Source organism: Phragmites australis, chromosome 16 (assembly GCF_958298935.1).
Source record: "Phragmites australis chromosome 16, lpPhrAust1.1, whole genome shotgun sequence".
NCBI classification, from domain to species: domain Eukaryota; kingdom Viridiplantae; phylum Streptophyta; class Magnoliopsida; order Poales; family Poaceae; genus Phragmites; species Phragmites australis.
Genome location: NC_084936.1, coordinates 20,316,965 through 20,337,294, shown reverse-complemented (window position 1 = coordinate 20,337,294; position 20,330 = coordinate 20,316,965). Strand labels below are relative to the sequence as shown.

Sequence of the window (20,330 nt, the reverse complement as noted above, 5' to 3'; positions counted from 1 at the left end):
CACCCGACATGTCCTCCCCTAGTAGAAGCTTTGAGTACCTCTCATTCATTAGCTACAGCTCTCCGAATTCACCGCACTATTAGTTAGCAATTTAGCATCAAGGAGCCATAAAACTTAAAGCAATGATAGAGAAAGACCTACTGCCATAAGCCGGTCTTCCCATCACGCGTGCCGCCGCTGGCATGCCGTGTCATGCTGAGCCCCTTCAGCAGCGATGGCTGCGACATCTGCACGGGGAGCTTACAAACCGGCCAACGTGGGTATGACGAGCCGTACAGGGCTCCCGGGCTCCCCGCTGCACTCAGAGGACACATTGGATGACCCCTCCCAACGGTGGCCCCGTGACTTGTCCAGGTCATCGAAGTGGCGTAGTCGGACTGCGAGCACGCGTCGACCTCAGACCCCTCGTCGCACGTTGACGACGGGGTCACCATGATCGCATTGACCGACCAACACCACTGCTGCACCACTTTGCCCTGTGATGCAAAGAGGGACACGAGATGAATGATGGTGCATACACACTCGATTGTGCTCATGAAGTGGTGGACAGGGCAGGGCTACCTAGGATGCTAAGTAAAGCATGCGGTCGACTGGAGTGGCAAGTCAGGGCAGGGAATGTAACAAGGGTTAGAAATAGGTGGGCAAGGTCATGGCTCAGATCAGGAAGTCTGCATCGCCGGCAATGTGGAGCTATGTTAAGGACCATCCAGCCAACAGGTTGTGCTGTGCTATGCTGGTATGCTAGAGAGAGATAGAGATGAAGAGACAGCTAACTCAGTATGTTTGGCCCACAAGGGATCCTAGTCATACACATCACTTGTGCAAAACTACTCAAAAGTGAACTGAGGGATGAATTCTAAACAATTTTAAAAGTTTAGAGATGAAAGATTTCTGTATTAAAATTGAGGGATGAAAATTAGACCACAACAACAATTAAGGGTTAATTTGGACTTTTTCCAATTTCAACTCGGAGCAGCTTGTTTTTCCTACTCCATCCTCCAATGATCAAAATCGGGAGCTTTTGGGGTTCGGAATGTAGATCTTGTAGATCTCACATATCTGGCATCTACGTCGATGACGCCCCTCAAACCGACGTCTTCTTGGGCTGGTCCTCGATGTTGCAGTCGTCCTCTCCCACCAGCGACACCCCGTCGGAGTGGTGCAGCTTGGTGGAACTTGACGACGAGTTGGGGACGGTTGCCAAAACGGTGTTGACGATGTGGCGGCGGGCGGCGAGGAGGGGCTGGGGGTCGCGCTCCTCAGCCCAGGGCGAGCGGCGAGGAGATGGACCCAAGGATGACCGGCGCCCAAACAGGATAGGCAGTCGACGGGGAGATGGGCACGAGAATCGGCGGCGAGCAACGAGCGGCGAGGCGGTGGAAAGTTCTTGAACCAGCAATCCATGCAAATCCTTGTCCAGTGTTGGCGCTGCCTACTCCTGACCTCCTCCTCTGCTCCTCGACGTCGCTACAGGCTAGATCTAGTGGGATCCGAACCGCCGACATGGGGATCCGCATCGCCACCATGCCAATGCCTCCCTTACCCCGTCAACACCTCCAAGCACCCCATGATGCTGGGGAAGATGAGTTCGGAAGGTGGAGATTGTTATCAGGGACCCGGGCCGGCTGAGATCGGCAACGACATTGTGGCTTTTGTGACTGAGTGCCAAATTGCATTTGTCGAAGCCTGATGCTATTCTTAACGTTGCCGGTCTGACCCAGTGCCCTCTTCAGACACAGAAGAACAACAACTGTTTTTAGCGAACTAGCATTCGAGCTTCACTTTTAAGTTTGATTTGGCTATTTAGTAGCAGTGCCATTCATTCTTCAGTAGCCACTCAATTCTCAATATAAGCTTCGGTACATCAAAATGAGAAAAGGACGCAGGAAAACATCAATTCTTGCAACTACTGTCGGCCACTGTCTAGTTTAAAACTATAAACATGGGCATTCTTGAGAGAGTAGGATAATCTAGAATAGATAAGGGCATTATAAAGTAATAAACTATTATTTCTGAATCCATGGGTGATTGATTTATTCATGCTACTATCGGCTACCTGCTCTCGTCTTTCTGAAGATATTTTGCTTCCTTGTGGTTGTCTCTTACTGTTTTTGAGTAAGTTGGTTATCAGTTTCTTTAGCTGCCATCATATATTTTTAAAAAGAAAAAACTTTGGATGCTATATGCTATATGCATATGGCCTTCACAACTTTGGTAAAAAGTAGTTTTTGGAAGATTGATCGTATTTTCTGGTGCTGTGATTGGTGACAAACTTGGTCCATCTGTGCGAAAGTGACTGGTTACTTTTTAAAATGGTAGGTAAAATTGATATACCACCTAAAACCATTTTTGTTGGATTCCCTTTCCGATGAATTAATTTTGTTGGACCTTGAGAGATGAACGACAGAATTTAGCACTGTCCTTTGATTAATTGTGCAATGTGTGATACTGAAACAACCTGCTCTCAGTTCAAATGACTCCATTATTAGGGCACGACTAATTTTGTTTTTTAGATAATGGAAAAATTGTTCCAGCCTTTTGCTTCTTCTTTTTTTCAAATCAACGAAACAAATGATATATTTTTTTTTCTGATTCCATCATGTGGTGCATCCTTTATTACATCATTTGAGCTCAAGGTTGAAGTCTCAAAGCAACAACATAACAAGTCATATAGTGGTTGACATCACAAGCAATAGGTAGCCTATTACTAAACCATCACTCATGCATGACGAAAAATTCCATAACAACCATCTCCAAAGCTTTGCAGGACATGTATGTCGGCTCTCTTTCTTCATCATTTTGCAGCAATGCCCAATGTCCTAGCCAATAAACTCACATGAAGATAACCTGCAAGAAGTTGTATATTTCTGTTTGTGAGAAGAGTAATGTCATTTTGGCATAGCTATATAGCCCCACATAAAGCGGACACTCCAACAAAAATCTTTTTCATTTGTGAGAAAAACTCCTAGGTGGATTAATACATAGAGCAATTCGGACTATAAGACAAACTGAACTAGCAAAGTGACGATAAAAAAGAGAGGTGCTGAGTATTTATGTTGTTATTATAAAAGCAACACTTTTGATTGCCATTTCAATTTCTTTTGGTTAAGATGACCCTTTTTCCTTGATATCATAAGGAAATCTTAATTTTCAAGGAAAATTTCAACCGTAACACCCTAAATTTTTAATTTTTGTAATAGTTTAAAATTTTGCTAGAATTAAATAGGAGTGTAAATTTTGTTCAAATAGAAAGAAATTAATTTCTAAATTTAAATTTGTCATAGGTTATATTTAAATTTGATGCATTCATACTGCAGTAGTTGCAATAGGATTTTATGCGTGAAAAATATTTGCAAAAGTACGCTAGAAGGCACTCATTTAAACCTCTTTTCAAAATGGTTTGAAATATAAATAGAAAAGCCATTATAATTTTGCAAAACCGACCTGGGCCGACTTCTCTCTCTCTAATCCGGCCCAAATCCCTTTCCCCCCCTCCCCTTCTATTCTTTACGGGCTGCCTTTTCTCTCACCCACTTGAGCTATGGTCCATTCTCCTTCCCCTCCGTTCTCTCGGGCTGAGCCCGCCTGGCTGAGCCGGCTCTCCCGCGCCCGAGCCGCCCCCTCCCGCCCCTCTCTCTACCAGCGGGTCCGGCTAGAGCCTCCCGAGCCACCAAGCCGCCCGCCCAGCTCTCCTTCTTCCTCCTATCTCCCCATCAATCCCGCCCCCAATTGCCGCTGGCCATTCAAATCTGACGCCACCCCGAGCCGTTTCTCGCCGATTCAATACCGTACCCACGATCCCCTCCCCTCCTTTACGCATCTCATGGAAACCGCTCGGGCCCTCTCCCCTTCTTTCCCCTCTCTTCACTCTGATTTATGGAAGGCCTTCTTTCCCCTCTCTTCACTCTGATTTATGGAAGGTGGCCGCTGGTTTGGAAACGGCTCCGGCCGTGTTGATCTCCCTCCTCGAGCCCCCTTCCTCCCTATTTAAGCCCCTCCCGAGCATCGTGCACCCGTTCTCCACCCCGTCCAGCCACTATTGCCCTCTCTCCCTCGCTCTTGCGCCGTTATTGTGCCTTTCTTCCCCGACACCAGTAAAGAGCTCCGTCACCGCTCATTTTTGCATGGCCAAGCGCCTCTAACCTCATTTCTCCCCTCTACGGCATGGCAGGGTCACCGGAGAGACTCCCAGCCGCTTCTCGGTGTCGCTCGACCCTCGGAGCGCCGCCTGCACCAAGCCCGAGCTCCACCAGCTGCACCTCTTCATCGCCCGGCTGTTCCGACTCCTCTTCGGTGATGTTTTTGCATGGGGTGAGATCACCGTCACCTGCCCTCCATTTTCTACTACTCATTGGCAAAGTCTAGCCACGGGAGTGCCATTTCAGCCGCTTCTCCAGCCGCCCGCCGCCGTGCCGAGCCCGCCAGTTCTTCCGGTCCATCGTGGACCGGTGGACCGAGAGCTTTTCCCTTCGCTTCATATCCCGTAGACTCAGTCCACGTGTTTTACAATAACAAAATAATTCCTTTCTTGCTTTATGATATCATAATCAAGATTTTCAGTATAAAATTTATTCGGTTTATTCTCTGTAATTAAGTAAAACTTGCATAAAAGCCCTAGAACTTCAAAAGCTTGTAACTTTTTGCTCGTTGCTCTGATTTGGGTGATTTTCAGGCTTAAATTCTTATAGTGACATGTAGAATCTTTTTATAGGGTTTTTACCTAGTTTTAGTATTGTTTGGTGTACAGTTCATAGTAGTTTCCCTTGTATGCTTTTCCGGTGTGTCGATTAGGAGGTGATCAATTTGTGAACTTGCAAGATCATGCCTTTGAGGATTTCGAGCAACCCTCAGCTGAAGGCAAGTATCCTTGAACATCTTGCTCCTATTTTAGGATATTTATGTAGTTGTTTATCTTTCATTGCATGCTTGTCTAAATTGGAATCCCATGTTAGGGTTTACTAGATTCTGTATGATTATCCTTGTGGTTGTTGATGAGTCTTGGGTTATGAAGGGTAGATATTCTAGTCGCTGTCATGGTTAAGGTAAATGTTAAACTTGACTAATGTTTATGAAACAAGAATTGGGTATGGTATTCTTTTGTAGCAACATGGTATAGGGATCCTAACATGATGTTTATGTGATGATGGTGCGGGAATGCACGTGTGCGGGTAATGCGCAGTTGGATTGTGGTTGTTCCTGTGTGGGATCCTAAGGACCGGTTCTTGAATATGTAATCAAGTTAAACCACACAACCATGAGGCTTATATGGGTATAGCCTAGCCAAATAAATAGCCACCCCTCTGGTTCTGCGGGCACGAATGGACGGTCGAGTGACACAAGAGGGGGCTTCTGTAGCGATGGAATCGTCTGTTAGCGATGAAGCCTTAGTGGCTGTCTATGGATCGGTAGGAACTTTGTAAAGTCTCTGTAGTGAGACCCCAACTCCACACCTCGGAAGTGTGAAGCAACATGGGAATCATGACTCTTGGGGAAAGTTGTGCAAACTCTACACAGTATCAAACTGATCGATCAGCCGTGCTCATGGTAGCAGGCTTGGACATCTTCTTGATTAGTTGGAATAAGGGTTTTGGTATGATTATCTGGTGAGTTTTGGTAGTCGAATGGAATATGATGAGTTATCCTTCTTGTTATAGTTGTGTTTTCACACTTAGTAAATAGGATGCCTATTATTAGACTCATATGTTAAGGTTGTTTAGTGCAGTTAATCAGTGTCTAACCTTTCCTTGTCTTAAGTCCCATATCATGCTTTCCTACACTTGGGTACATTGTGTACTTACACCCGTTGCTTTCTCTCTTGCATTCTTCTGTTGTTCAGAAGCCGTCAATGAAGCCGCATCTTTCGATCAAGACAGCTTCGACCGGGAGCTCCTGTTCTAGGCTGGTGTGCCCCCGGTTGACGCCTGTGGATGATGGAAGATCCTCTGGCGCTGGAGTTTTCTTTTCCGCTGTGTTTTCTTTTAAGACCTTCGGGTCCTTTTGTAATAAATTAATAACGTTATTGTAATAATGGCACTGTGATGATACACTGATGATGTAACGTATGTATGAAAACTTGATCCTGGCATACATATGTTGAACCTAGTTTTGTTCCTTTGAAACTGGGTGGTACAAAAGTGGTGTCAGAGCCGTGTTGATAGTACGACATGGCCTAGATAGAAAGGATGTGTTAAGAACTTATGTTGTACAAACTACTTTTACAAAATGGTTTTCCTTTCAGTTTCTCCTTACTCTGTCCATTGTTCTTTATAAAACTATTACTAATTTTTTGCCTTCTTAAAAATTTTAGATGGCCCACATGAAGATCACCTCGAGCAAGCGTGTGCTGGTTCCTGATCAAGAGATCCTCGCTGGTGCTGTTTGGGCGCACCAACCCCCTATTGAGTTCTACTCTAATGGACAGCTCGCCGGCTACTTCCCCTACATGTTGTGGTACCTACTTCAGGGTCTGGGCTACCACGACGCTCCACTCTACAAGGGAGTCAGAGTTCTGCTTAGAGACCGTGGTTACTCCTGGTCAGTGGAGGTGACCATGTTCGAGGGGCCCACTAATGACAGTCTTCGACGGGTTCGCCGTGTTCACTCCGTTGTATCCCGTAGAGCTACCTTCGAGGCTGAGATCGAGGATGCCGCCCGCCAGGCTCTGGTTGTTCTCTGTCGGGAGAACATATAGGTTCTCTACCTCACTCAGTTTGGCAAGTTCCCACAGTGCCCGTCCGGTAGTATGGAGGTCATCTTCGTGCCTGTCAACAATGAGCCAGATAGATATCTGAGAGAGCAGGTCCACCTCATTGCCACCCTATACGCTGAGCTTGATAGAGCCCTCGATGAGCTGGAAGATATGCATCCGTATCATGCGGAGCAAGAGCAGAGCATCCATAAGCTACAGATTCTGCTGGAGGACCCTGGCCAGTTCCTCGAGGAGGCCCCTCAGGCACCCGTGGCTGCACCACCCCGTTCCCCATCACGCAAGAGGCTTCGTTCGGCAGATGTAGCTGGTCCATCAGGCACAGCAGACGAGTCGTAGTGTCGAGCTAGGAGGATGTCCTTAGCTAAATAAATTGTTTAGTCTCGTGTGTCTTTTGTTCAAGTCCGTGTTTGTTGCTTGTGTGTCTATAGTATGAACCTTGTCATGAGTTGGATCTTTGCATGAGTGTTGGTGTAATGTGGGGGTTTTTCCTTTACATTGCATCAGTTAATAATATAATAATAGTTGGGAGCCCTTTCTTTCTTTCGTGCTATATCTGTTCTTGTCTTGCTTTTCCGCCCTCGCTTTTCTCTTATATTCCCCCGCTCGTATCTTGGCTATCAACAAATGGTGAACACCAAGTGTGGCAACAACAGCAACAACAACAACACCAACGCTGTCGAAGGATTAACTCCTGTCGCAGGGATCCCGAGAGACCCCTTTTTAGAGATTCGGCCGAGGGGATGATCCTGAATAAGTTCGTCGAAGAAATAAATGGGAATGAATGCAAAAGCCGGTGGTGGGGGTGTTGACCTAATGCAAGAAGAAGTAAATGCACCGGAATTTTGACAGGTTCGGGCCGCACGGGGGCGTAATACCCTACTCCTGTATGGATGCTATAACTGTCCTGAGGGAGTCCCTCAAGGATGTTGCTAGTTACAAGAATGTTGGTCTAACTAAGAGCTTGAGGCTCCTTGTTCTTCGGCTGGAACTGGACTCAGCCTTGCTCACAGTGTTTCTCTTGCGCTGTGTTCTTTGTCCTTTTCTCTGTCTCGCTTTCTCTATTTCTCGTTGCTGGTCGGTCCGTCGCTTCTGTGCCGCCAGCTGCTTTAAGTACTCGCCAGCCACGACATGCCCCGAACGGAAGGAAGGGGCTCGAGTTCTGAGACGCCATAAATGGAGAGGGCGTCATCATTTCTTCTGGGCGAGGTGAACGGGGGTGGAAAATGAGTTGCACGCCCGGTCGCCCGTCACCATAAATGCCCTAGCAACGGGCGCCGTAGAGAGGGCCCACCGGGCAGCCGCAGAGCAACCCGGCGTGCTCGCCCTGTCTTGTTCCCCTGCCACAGCAGCGCGGCAGACAGAACGCCTTGATCCTTACGACGTTATCCCGAGACAAGCCGGATGGCACGGGACGGGACCTGTGCAATTAATGACCCCACGCCCCTCTGCCAAAACATGGCAGGAACTGACGCTGAGCGCGGCGGGAGCAGTTGGAGGTGTCAGGCCACGCACGCTCATTAAATGCGGCCTCGGACCTCTGACTGGTTGGCACCTCATCGGCAGGCCCCTCGGGGGTCTTTCTGGGTCGTCGGGGTACCGGGTGCTCGGGGGGTACTGTTCACCTCCCTGAGCACTTTCTCCCGAGCACTCTTGCACAGACCCTCGGGGAACCGAGTGCTCGAGGGCTGCCGCGCGCAGCCCCAAGCACTCTTTCCCGAGCACTCTTGTACGGATCATCGGGGAACCGAGTGCTCGGGGGTTGCCGCTCGCAGCCCCGAGCACTCTCTCCCGGAACGTAGCTCTTCTGATCGTCGGAGGACTAGGGTGCTCGGGGGTGATCGTACACCTCCCCGAGCACTTTCTTCCCGGTACTTGGATTCCGTGGATCATCGGGGAACTGGGGTACTTGGGGGCCACCGACCGTGGCCCCGAGCACCTTCTCCTGGGACTTGACCTTTTCTCATCCTACAGGAGAGACCTCGCGGGATGGCGCCATGTGGCGGATGGCTGGCCTGGCCTCGGGATTTGGGGACCCCTGGTTCCTGATACACCGACAGTAGCCCCCAGACCCATCGGCAGGCGATAGCCCAGAGACTGCGGATGGGCCCTTCGTCGCAAACGAGGCCGCCGAAGCCGGCGTGGACGCCACGTGGCAAGCTTTCAGAAAGGTGGCCCCTTCGGTCCGGGCCTTTGGTACGGCCCAACGGGGAGATGAATGGACACGCGTCCACACAACTCCCGAAGGGCATGACAACGGGACGGGCGGTGCGTGACGACAGAGCAGGCGGCATACGCGGCAGTCGCGCAGATCGAGGAAAATACGCCTGGCCACCGCTGACATCACACGACCTGTGGGAGACTCGTCTGGCAGTTGCGTCTATCGAGGAAACCGTACCGCCGAGTGTGCCGTGGCAGGAGACGTTTGAATTCTCTGAGGTATAAAAGGAGGAGGGGAGCTAACCGCCCTCCTCTTTACGCCATCTCATGATCCAGCCCTTGCTTCCTTCACGCTCTTGAGCCCTTAGAGTCTCCTAGGTGATCAGAGCAGATCTCCCTCTCCACCACCCAGACCATCTCCCCCTCCGATGAAATGCCGAAAGCTGGAGGAAGCCGCCGCGATAGGACTCCGGACGGCGTGCTGCCGGAGTCTCACCAGACGAACGAAGAGGCGGCGGGGAAGATCAGGAAGTTGTTGGTCCCCGAGGGCCAGCAGGGGGCCCTGGTGGTGATGCCGGTGAGCTTCCCGCCGGCGACGACCCGCCCGGGGTGCATCGTCCTGTTCACCTCTTTCATGGTGGCCGGGCTGGTGCCGCCGTTCTCCACGTTTTTTCTTCAAATCCTCGACACCTACGGAATTCAGCTGGTGCACCTAAGCCCCAATTCGGTCGTCATCCTGGCGGTCTTCGCCCACTTCTGCGAGATGTTCGTGGGAGTGGCGCCGTCGGTGACACTCTTCCGGCATTTCTTCACGCTGCGATCTGCCGGGAAGAAGAGGGGCTACTCCACCGCGGACGTCGCGGGCTGCTGCAACTTCCGGCTGCGGGACGGCCTGGGGGAGCGATACATCCCCCAGGTGCTGCAAAGCAAGTGGGAGGAGTGGCGGCGCGATTGGTTCTACATCGACGTCGACCCCCACGACCGTCTCACCCTGCCGGAGGTGGCGGTGGAGCCCCAGAAGGTGACCTGGGAGGTACCGCCGCCGTCGGATGCGCGGCTGGAGCCGGTCTTCGAGCGCATCGGGTTCCTGCGGGACACCGGGCTCACCTCAGTTATGGTGGTGGCGGACTTCTTGCGCCGCCGCCTGGCGCCCCTGCGGGAGCGGGCCCGGCCTTGTTGGCTCTACACCAGCCCCAAGGACATCACCCGGACCCAGATCGGTGAGGACTGGGACCTAGGCACGGCGGAGTTGAAGGGCATGCTCTGGGTGGTGACCGGGGTGGATGAGATGAGCCGGGTGGAGCTCCCGTGGATGGAAATGGCGTTCTGCGCCAACCCTGAGCGGGTGGTGATCCAGGCGAAGCTGCCGGAGTTCGATGCCCAGGGGTTGGTTGACCGATCGAGGCGCCGAAGTCCCGAGATCGCTGAGATCCCCGGGTTGGATGAGGCGGCCGGCGAGGGGGCCGCAAGCGGTCCGGTGCGGACTGGTGGCCCGGGCGCCGCGAGCGGCGAGCCGCAGGCCAGCAGTGGGGCTGTTGCGGGCAGCAGCCACTGCACCGGAGGGGGAGGCACCGTCGGCACCGGAAGACCGGGGGAAGCGCCCTCGGCTCTTCACTCCTGTGCCGGAGTCCCCGCCGTCGCCATCAGTGGGGGCGGCATTCCCGGTTCTGGAACCGCGCCTTGTTCGGATTGGGCCCGATCCAGCGCCCGGAGACCACGCGGAGGCCCCGCAGAACCCCCGGCGGAAGAGGAGGAGGGAGGATTCCGGGCCGGCGCCATCGAGCCCGGAGTTTAGGATTCTGGCAGCACGATGGCAGTACCGAAGACCCACAACCGCGTAAGTCTTGTTCTTCATTCTTTCTTGGGCGTGCTTTGCCCGAACTAAGTTCTGGATTTCGGTTTTGATCTTTGTCCTTCTCTTGCAGGCTGCCTACGGGCGCCGCTGAGTGCCAGGGGTGGCCGGAGGCGCCGAGGCCGGCGCCAGCCCCCGAGCCGAGCGCACCGGCGGAGACAGGGCTGGCAAGCATGGCGGCGGAGCCGGGGCCAGCGGACACGGTGGCGGAGACGGGGCTGACGGACGCGGTGGCGGTGCCGGGGCCGACGGACGCGGCGGCAGAGCCGGGGCCGACGGACGCGGCGGCAGAGCCGGTGCCGGCGGACACGACGGCCTTGCTGGGGCCGGCGGATGCGGCAGACGAGATGGGGCCGGCGGATGCAGTGGCCGAGACAGAGACGCGGCTGCCGCCCGAGCGCCCGGAGCCGTCTGAACCCGCCCCAAGCGTGCCGAGCACGGGGTTGGCGACCGCGTGGCAACTTTTGGGGACCCCGAGCCCCCCGAGGGAGGCTCGCAGGGGACCCAGCGCCCAGCCGCCGCCCATCCAATCCACCGAACCTCTCCCGGTCGTGCTGGGGAGCGCCCGGGAGGTGTTCGGGCGGCTGGAGGCGGCTCTAGCAGAGGAGATGGTGCGGCGAGAGGCGGAGCGCGCCGCTCTAGCCACGGAAAGAGCGCAGCTCGCCGCGGCACGTGTCGCTAACGAGGATGAGCGGCGCGCCACGGAGGAGGGCCGAAAGGCCTTGGAGGAGGCCCGCGCCGAGGTCGCGCGGGAGCGGAAGGATTTGGAGGATACCCACGCGGAGGTTGTGCGGGAGCGAGAAGACGCCGCCCGCCTGGCCGAGGCATCGCGGCAGCAGGCTGCCGAGGCCCTTGCAAGGGAGAGGCAGGCGCAGGAGCGGGAGGAGGCGGCGGGGAACCGCGAGAGGGCAGCGGAGGCCCTCCAGGCTGACCTAGCTCGCCAGAAAAGCGAAGTCGACCGGACCCATGCTGAGCTCCAGCACTTTGCAGCGAAACTCCAGGACGTCGATGGGGAGCTCCAAAGCCGGGAGGAAGACATCGCGATCCGGGAGACCGACGCCGAGATAACGGTGGAGGAGTTGGGCGCCTGGGAGGATCTGCTGGCCCGCCGGGAGTCGGAGGCTACCGAGACGGCGGCGGCCGCTGCTGCTAGGGAGGAGCAGATCACCAAGTCCGAGGCGGAGCTGGCCGCCCGCGAGCAGGCCTTGTCCGTCCTGGCGGGGCAGGTAAAGTTGGCCGCCGGCCATGCACCCGGCGCCGGTTCTGCTGGCGCGGTCGGGGGCCAGGGGCTCGAGGAGCGGCTGCGGCTTGCGAAGGAGGAGCTCGAGGCTGCCTCGGTCGTGCGGGCCAGCCTGCAGCTGATGTTGGAGGACACCCTCTGGCGGATGCAGCGGTCCGTGGCGGCGGTCGGGCTCAGGCAACTCATCGTGGAGACGAAGGGGGGAGGCCCTGGCCGGTATGCCCTAGGCTTCCAGTAGGTCTGCGAGCACCTCGAGGCACTGCCCTGGGCCATCCAGGAACTCGCCGCCCGGGAGGGGCGTGGCTTGGCCCAAGCAGTGGCCGAACACGTCCTGGCTTGCTACCGGAGCCGAGACCCGAACTTCCCATTGGATTCAGCTCAGGAAGGGGTGGTTGAAGCCGAGGAGGATGCCGCCCGGGAGGCAGTTTGGAGCACCGCCGCCGCGGTGGTGGTCGGCTTCAAGCGGGAGCTGCCACCGCCCCCAGTCCCGAGGAGCGGCGACGAAGGCTCTGACTCCGACTCTGACTAGGCTTTTGTAGTAGTTTTTCCTTCTTCTTTTCTTTTTGACTTGATATAATTTGGGAGTCATCCCTCAGAACAGCTACCCTTCTCTGTGAATGTAATGGAAGCCTTTCTTTGGGGTCGCAACTCCAGTATTTCTGAGTACTTAGTGTAGTTTCCGCTGTTTTCACTTGATGCCCCGAGGAGTACTCAGTCGGACCGACCCCGATCTTTCCATCGCCGAGAACGAAGTCGTCCCGATCGTCCTTCTCGGTGCGTTCAGCCTGTCGAGCCCTCGCGAGTCTGCATCGGTTAAGTCAAAAGACAAAGGCACGAACTCCCTTGCTCGGGAGATAGATCGATCCAGCGCGGGGCATGCCATGACCCGTGAACACTTTTCTGCCTTGCGACCACTCAGTCAGCAGACCGGAGACACGCGCGGGCGGGAATGCGACCAAGAGTCCCCATGGTTCGGTGGTGCCCGGGCTTAGGACGGACCGGACCGAGCACCGACAGCCCGGCCCTGAGGCCTAGGCTCCGGACTACTCGAGCAGCTCGAGCGATAGGATTACCCAGGGCGCCCAAGGACTCGGTAGTGCTCGGGGCCCTAAAAGCGGACCGAACACCATGACCACCATGAAAGACTTCGATCGGACATTACCGCACGTACGGTGCACCTTTCTACGGACCGTTCTGTCGTTCTAGGAAAAAGTGGACACGCGGTAGGGTTTTGTGCGCGAGGAGACCATCTCACCGGGCATATTAGAATACGAGGGTCCCTGAGGACAACTCGGGAACAAAATATTATTGAATGTAAATTCGCCTGAACTTAACCACTCACCGGACAGCTGTCAGCCTTTCGGCCAACCGATCCAGGAGGGGTATGCGCTCCGAGCTCGGGATTCCCGGGGACTTGGTTCCCACGGCCGGGGTGCCCGAGCACCAAGGGGCGCGTGAGGAGCCCGGGGTCAGGCGATCTCGACCACTCACTCTTGAGCGGTAGGACCACCTGAGGACCTTTTGGGGCCGAGCAGCGACTTAGGCACTGAGGCCCTCGTGGTCGAGCTGCTTTTGCTTTGATTGTCGATTTGTGACTTGAGAAAAAAATAGAGGAATTATTTGCTTGGTGCGCTCTGTTAGTGCGGTACTCGTTATAGACTGCTCTTGTTTTCGACCCGAGACCTCTCGAATACCCAGACCGGCGGACAAGAGCAGACGGAGGCATAACCCAGAGGTCCTATGGTTCGGTGGCGCCCAGGTATGACAGACCAGACCGAGCACCGACAGCCCGCCCCTGGGGCCTAGGCTCCGGACTACCCGAGCCGCTCGAGCGATAGGATTACCCGAGAACCCCAGAGGCTCGGTAGTGCCCGGGAGCCTGCCACGACACCGAACACCACAGCCTACCACATCAGACGTAAGTTAGCAGCAACTGCCCGCGCGCATACCGATCGGGATTCTTTTATCAGCGGAGAAAAAGAGGGAGCGAACTTTTCTCGCACAATCGAGCATCTCACCAGACAGATTAAACATACGGAATCCAGAAAAATGAAATTGACACATGATTGCACATTAACATTGATACTGTATTGACAATTTTTTACAAGGTTGGGTGACTTACCCAGTTAGTGGTAGCCCCCGGTCAACTTGGGCGGGGGGGAAGCCCTCGGCCTGGTTGACCTGAGCCGCGAGCACGGCCATCTACGGGTAGAACTTGCGCAGGTGCTCGATGTTCCATGGGTTGGGGAGCGGTTGCCCATCTTCTGCGGCCAGCCGGAAGGAGCCTTCTCGCGGGACCCCGATCACGGTGAAGGGGCCTTCCCACATAGGGGATAGCTTATTTCTTCCTTCGCGTGACTGGACGCGTCAGAGAACTAGATCCCCCACCTCGAGAGACCGGGCCCGGACGTGGTGCTGATGGTAGCGCCGCAGACTTTGCTGGTAGCGGGCTGCCCGGACGGCGGCACGCCACCGGCGCTCTTCCAAGTAGTCGACGTTGTCGCGCCTCTGCTGCTCCTGTTCACCTTCAGAGTAGGCATGCACCCGAGGGGAGCCTAGAGTGAGCTTGGAGGGGAGGACCGCCTCAGTGCCGTACACGAGGAAGAAAGGAGTCTCCCCGGTAGCGTGGTTTGGCGTGGTCCGATTGGCCCATAGCACGGCAGGCAGCTCGTCGATCCACCCCTTCCCGTGCTTTGCGAGCACATCGTAGGTCCGGGTTTTGAGCCCCTTCAGTATCTCCACGTTGGCGCGCTCAACCTGCCCGTTTTTCCGAGGATGAGCGATGGAGGCGAAGCAGAGCTTGATGCCGAGGTCTTCACAGTAGTCCCCGAATAAGGCACTTGTGAACTGGGTGCCGTTGTCGGTAATGATCCGGTTCGGGACACCAAAGCGACTGGTGATGCCGCGGATGAACTGGAGCGCCGTGTTCTTGGTCACCTTGATGACTGGGACCACCTCCGGCCACTTGGTGAACTTGTCGATGGCGACGTAGAGGTACTCATAGCCCCCGATTGCTCGAGGGAATGGAACCAAAATGTCCAGCCCCTAGACCGCGAAAGGCCATGAAAGGGGGATGGTGTGAAGAGCCTGAGCTGGCTGGTGAATCTGCTTTGCATGGAATTGGCACGCTCTGCAGCGCTGAACCAGCTTGGAAGCATCCTGGAGGGCTGTAGGCCAGTAGAAACCTTACCAGAAAGCCTTCCCGACCAGCGTGCGGAACGATGCATGGCCACCGCACTCGCCCTCGTGGATCTCAGCGAGAAGCTCGCTGCCTTCTGCCCAGGAGATGCATTTCAGGAGAATACCGCCTGTGCTACACCGGTAGAGATCCCCATCTACTATGGCATAGCGTTTGGACTGCCGAGCAATTCTTTCGGCAGACGCCTCATCCCTGGGGAGGAACTTTTCCTTCAAGTACACTCGGATGTCATCCATCCACGAGGCATCTTGAGAACATTCAGCAAGTGCAACGCACTCGCCGGACGGTGGCACCCTGACGGGGCTTCCCACTGAGGGCGCCGCCGGGGTCCCCTGAATTGAGTTCGAGGTTTCCCCTTCGCCCTGTTCGGCAGGTAGGACGGAAGGTCGTGTGAGTCTTTCTTCAAAGACTCCGGCAGGGGCGCGTGCACGGGAGGAGGCCAGGTGGGAGAGGTCGTCGGCCAGAGCGTTGTCGTGGTGAGGGATGTACCGCAGCTCCAGACCATCGAAGCGCTTCTCCAGCTTCCTGACAGCCGCCACATACGCCGCCATCTGAGGATCCGTGCACTGGTACTCTTTGGACACCTGGTTGACTACCAGCTGGGAGTCTCCCTTGACCAGGAGGCGATGAATCCCGAGGCCCACCGCGGCTCGGAGGCCAGCGATGAGACCTTCATATTCCGCCATGTTGTTGGACGCGCGGAACTGCAGCTGCACGACGTACCGGAGTTATTCACCCGTTGGGGAGGTGACAACCACTCCGGCCCCCGTGCCTTTTAGCGAGAGGGAACCGTCAAAATGCATGATCCAGTACCCCGGCGCATCGTGCCCGGGATACGTAGAAATCTCTTTTGGGACGACCTCGGGGACGGGTGTCCACTCTGCCACGAAGTCAGAGAGTGCCTGGCTTTTAATCGCCTGGCAACTGACAAAGTGCAGGTCGAACTCCGCCAGCTCCACCGCCCACTTGACAACACGCCCAGTGCCTTCTCGGTTCCGGAGTATGGGTCCCAGTGGGTACGTGGTAACCACCGAGACCCTGTGCGCTTGGAAGTAGTGGCGCAGCTTCTGGGAAGCGATGAGCACGGCGTAGAGCAGCTTTTGAGCCTGGGGGTACCTCGTTTTGGCCTCCTGGAGGACCTCACTGACGAAGTACACCGGTCGTTGTACCCGGCGGGCCCGGACCGTGGCCTCACCCGAGGGGCTGTTGCAGCCCCCAGGCTCGGCGGCGTGGTCGGGGCTGACCGGGTGCTCGGGCTCTACTCCCTGGTCGGGAGGAGCCGAGTGCTCGGGCTCGACCCCCTGCTCGGGGGGGGGGGAGCCAGGTGCTCGGGCGCGACCCCCTGCTCGGGGGGAGCCAGGTGCTCGGGCTTGACCCCCTGCTCGGGACGATCCGCAAGGACGGGGGAGTGCCCGGGGCGGCCGGGAGCTGGGACCCAGCACCTGGCCCCACGCACTCGTCGCGCTCTACCACCAGCACCATGCTTACGACCTGAGGAGTGGCCGAGACATATAGTAGCAGTGGCTCGCCTTCGGACGGAGCCACCAGCATGGGTGGTGAGGTGAGATACTTCTTCAGATCGCGGAAGGCCTGCTCGGCCTCCGGCGTCCAGTCGAAACGACCAGTTTTCTTCAGGAGCTTGAAGAGGGGGAGCCCTCGCTCCCCAAGTTTGGAGATGAAGCGCCCGAGGGCCGCCATGCAGCCGGTGAGACGCTGAACCTCCTTGAGTCAAGCCGGGGGTCGCATCTGCTCGATGGTCTGGATCTTCTCTGGATTGGCCTCGATCCCTCGGCTGGAAACCAAGAAACCGAGGAGCTTGCCCGCAGGTACCCCAAAAACACATTTCTCGGGGTTGAGTTTCAGGCGGGTAGTGCGGAGACTATTGAAAGTCTCGGCGAGATCTTCGAGCAGGGTGGCGCGGTCTCGAGACTTGACCATGAGATCATCGATGTAGGCCTCAACGTTGCGGCCAACCTGCGAATCAAGGGTGATGCGAATAGCGCGCTGGAAAGAAGACCCAGCGTTGCGCAAACCAAAAGGCATTGACATATAACAATAAGTCCCCACCGGGGTGCTAAAAGCAGTTTTTTCTTCATCCTCTACGGCCATGCGAATCTGGTGATAACCAGAGTTTGCATCTAAAAAACACAAAAGATACATCCCGCGGTTGCATCTACAATTTGATCTATGCGGGGCAAAGGAAAAGGATCTTTAGGGCAAGCTTTATTTAGATCGGTGTAGTCCACGCACATACGGAGCTTGCCGTTGGCCTTCGGGATGATAACTGGATTCGCCAGCCACTCAGGGGGGAGGACTTCTCAGATAAATCCAGCGTCAAGGAGCTTGCTGACCGGCTCCCGGATGAATTCCTAGCGCTCAGGCACCTGCCGCCGGACCTTCTGCTTCACCGGGTGTGCGTCTGGACGCACAGCCAAGTGGTGCTCAATCACCTCCCTAGGGATCCCTGGCATGTCGGACGGTTGCCAAGCAAACACGTCGGCGTTAGCCCGGAGGAAGGTGACGAGCGTGCTTTCCTATTTGCTGTCCAGGTCACCGCCGATTCGGATGAGCTGGGAGGCGTCTTCGCCCACCACGACCTCCTTTGTAGGAACGGAGGCATCGGCAGTGAGTCGAGGTTTGGATGAAGAGGGTCCCGGGCCCCCTGGACAGCCTTCGACCTCGGCCTGAGCTGAGACCAAGGCCAGGTATGACTGCTCGGCGCAGGAGACGGCGCCGCCGGAGTCGGCGGTCACGGAGATGGGGCCTACTGGACCCGGCAACTTGACCGTGAGATACGCATAATGCGCAGCCATCATGAACTTTGCGAGCGCCGGACACCCAAGGATGGCGTTGTAGGGGAGGAGGAGCTCCACAACGTCGAAGAGGACGTTCGCCGTGCGGAAAAATTCCCGACTCCTGAAGGTCACGGGTAGCTTGACCTGCCCGAGGGGCAGGGAGTGCCCGGGTGTCACTCCGCAGAATGGAAGCGATGGATTTAAGCGCCTGGAGGGCACCTGCAGCTTCTCAAAGGCCTCCTTGGGGAGGAGGTTGAGGCCTGCGCTCCCATCGATCAGCACCCTACCGACCTTGACATTGCAGATGGTGGGGGACACCACCAAGGGTAGTCGCCCCACGCCTGCAGTATTGGCGGGGTGATAGGCTATACTAAATGTGATCGGAGTGTCCGACCATCTCAGGGGCCTTGTGGCCTCTTCGCTCGGGGTTACCGAGCATACCTCGCACCGCATGGTCTTGATGCCACGCCGCGAGGCAGGCGTATAGGCACCTCCGTCAATGAAGGTGACGGTGTGCTCGGGCTCCTGAAAGCCGAGCTCTGCGTTGCCGGGGGCGGCCTCAACGTCGCCTCCCCCGTGGGCTTCGTCGCACTCCCTCTGGCGCTGCTCGACGAGGCCCTTGACCGTACGACACTCCCGTGAAGTCATGCCATCTGGTCTGGTGGATTGGGCACCATTTGCCTGGCTCGGGCCCCACAGGAGCGGGGGCCCTTGCTGGAGCAGGAGCCCGGGCGGGGGCCGAAGCCCTTGCGGGAGCCGGAGCCCTCGCAGGCGTAGGCCGCCTGTCGGCGGCCGCCCGGTGCTCTTGCCGGCGGTCTGGCGCTCTTGCCGGTGGTCGGGCTCTTGGTTGGGCTTCTCTTTTTCTTTTCCCGCCTGTCAGAGCGGGAAGAACTTGGTTGGTCAGCGACGGGGCGCTCGGGGCGCGGAGCGTGCCAAGCCCGCACCTCCGCCGCCTTAGCGCACTTGTCGGCCAGCGCGAAGAGCTCCGCGGTGGTCTCGATCTCGTGCGTACCTAGCTTCTCGAGCATCCGCTCGTCGTGAACGCCCTGCCGAAAAGCGACAATAACAGCGTGGGGGGCTATCCGTGGGATAGTGTTGCGGACCTGGCTGAAGCGCTGAATAAAACGCCGCAGCGTCTCCCCCTCCTGCTGCTTGACAGCGTGGAGGTCGCACTCCAAGCCGGGGCGCGTGAACGTGCCCTGAAAGTTAGCCACGAACTGGTGGCAAAGATCGTCCCAGTAGCTAATAGACCCTGGGGGTAAGTTCATGAGCCAAGAACGGGCAGAGCCCCTCAAGGCGACATGGAAATAATTAGCCATCACCTTCTCACTGCCACCGGCCGCCTGGACGGCCATAGTGTATATCTGGAGGAACTCAACGGCGTCGATGGACCCGTCATACTTCTCCGGCAGCTCAGGGCGGAACTTGGAGGGCCATTTGACCTGGCGGAGCTCGCTAGTGAAGGCATGACAGCCGGTGTCGTACCCTGTAACGCGGGTGGTGTTCCTTGGCAGTGAACGCTGGCAGGCCGGGGAATCCTAGCGATCATAGGCCGGCAAAGAGGAAGCCTGGTCCTCAGCTTCGGCCTCCTGTCGGGTCTCCCACTGGCGCTCGAGAGTGACACGTGCATCTTCGAGGCCCCTCCGCTCGTTGAGACGTAAGCGGAGATCTTGGGCTTCGGACGCGGCCAGGGGGCGGCGCTCCGCTTGGAGGCCCCCCGGCTTGTGCGAATGTTACCCGACGATGGGCCAGTTCTGGCGGCGCCACGCTGGGTGGTGGCGCGAGAACTCTCGGCCAACACCTGGCGACGAGCTGTGCCGACCAGGGCAGCGACTTCTTGGAGCCAGCGGCCCCCCGGGGTTTCCGCCGTCGCCTGGACAGGCGGGTGCCTGAGGAGAGCGTGCGCCGCAAGCAGCGCGCTCCAGGGGCTGGCCTCGCCGAAGGCGAGCCTACGCCGGAGGGGCGCCCGGCGCTGTCCAGATGCGGACCTGGCGGCCGGAGTCTCAACCACCAGCTGGGGGTCGGATGGTGCACCGGCGGCGGCGGCCCTGCTGGGCCCAGCGCCTTGGTCCCCTTGGGAGGGGAACACCGCACGTGCGGATCGCGGCTGCTGCTGGGACGTAGCAGCGGCTGGGGCCTCCTGTGCGAGGGGCTGCATTTCCCCGCTGGAACTGGAGCCGGAACGCTGGAGGCGGTGACCACCGGCCATTTTTTCTGTGGAAGAAAACAAACAAACAGATTCAGGGATGCTTCCCCCCTACCTGGCGCGCCAGCTGTCGGAGGATTAACTCCTGTCGCAGGGATCCTGAGAGACCCCTTTTTAGAGATTCGGCCAGGGGGATGATCCTGAATAAGTTTGTCGGAGAAATAAATGGGAA

The 20,330-nt window shown here is 56.6% G+C and overlaps 1 protein-coding gene across 1 annotated transcript; it reads left to right on the top strand.

The window, feature by feature from the left end:
• The first annotated feature begins 10,891 nt into the window (after positions 1-10,891).
• Positions 10,892-12,196, top strand: LOC133895124 (uncharacterized). The gene is made up of 4 exons (XM_062335312.1): positions 10,892-11,160; positions 11,281-11,503; positions 11,720-11,944; positions 12,110-12,196. Exons 1-4 carry the CDS (start codon positions 10,892-10,894, stop codon positions 12,194-12,196), a joined length of 804 nt encoding a protein of 267 aa, XP_062191296.1.
• The last annotated feature ends 8,134 nt before the right edge of the window (positions 12,197-20,330 follow it).

Coding starts and splice junctions, on each gene's coding strand:
- LOC133895124 (XM_062335312.1), top strand. CDS start 10,892: ATGGCGGCGGAGCCGGGGCCAGCGGACACGGTGGCGGAGACGGGGCTG. Junction 11,504..11,719: donor TGGAGGATACCCACGCGGAG/GTTGTGCGGGAG, acceptor GCGAAACTCCAG/GACGTCGATGGGGAGCTCCA. Junction 11,945..12,109: donor TGTCCGTCCTGGCGGGGCAG/GTAAAGTTGGCC, acceptor TGGCGGATGCAG/CGGTCCGTGGCGGCGGTCGG.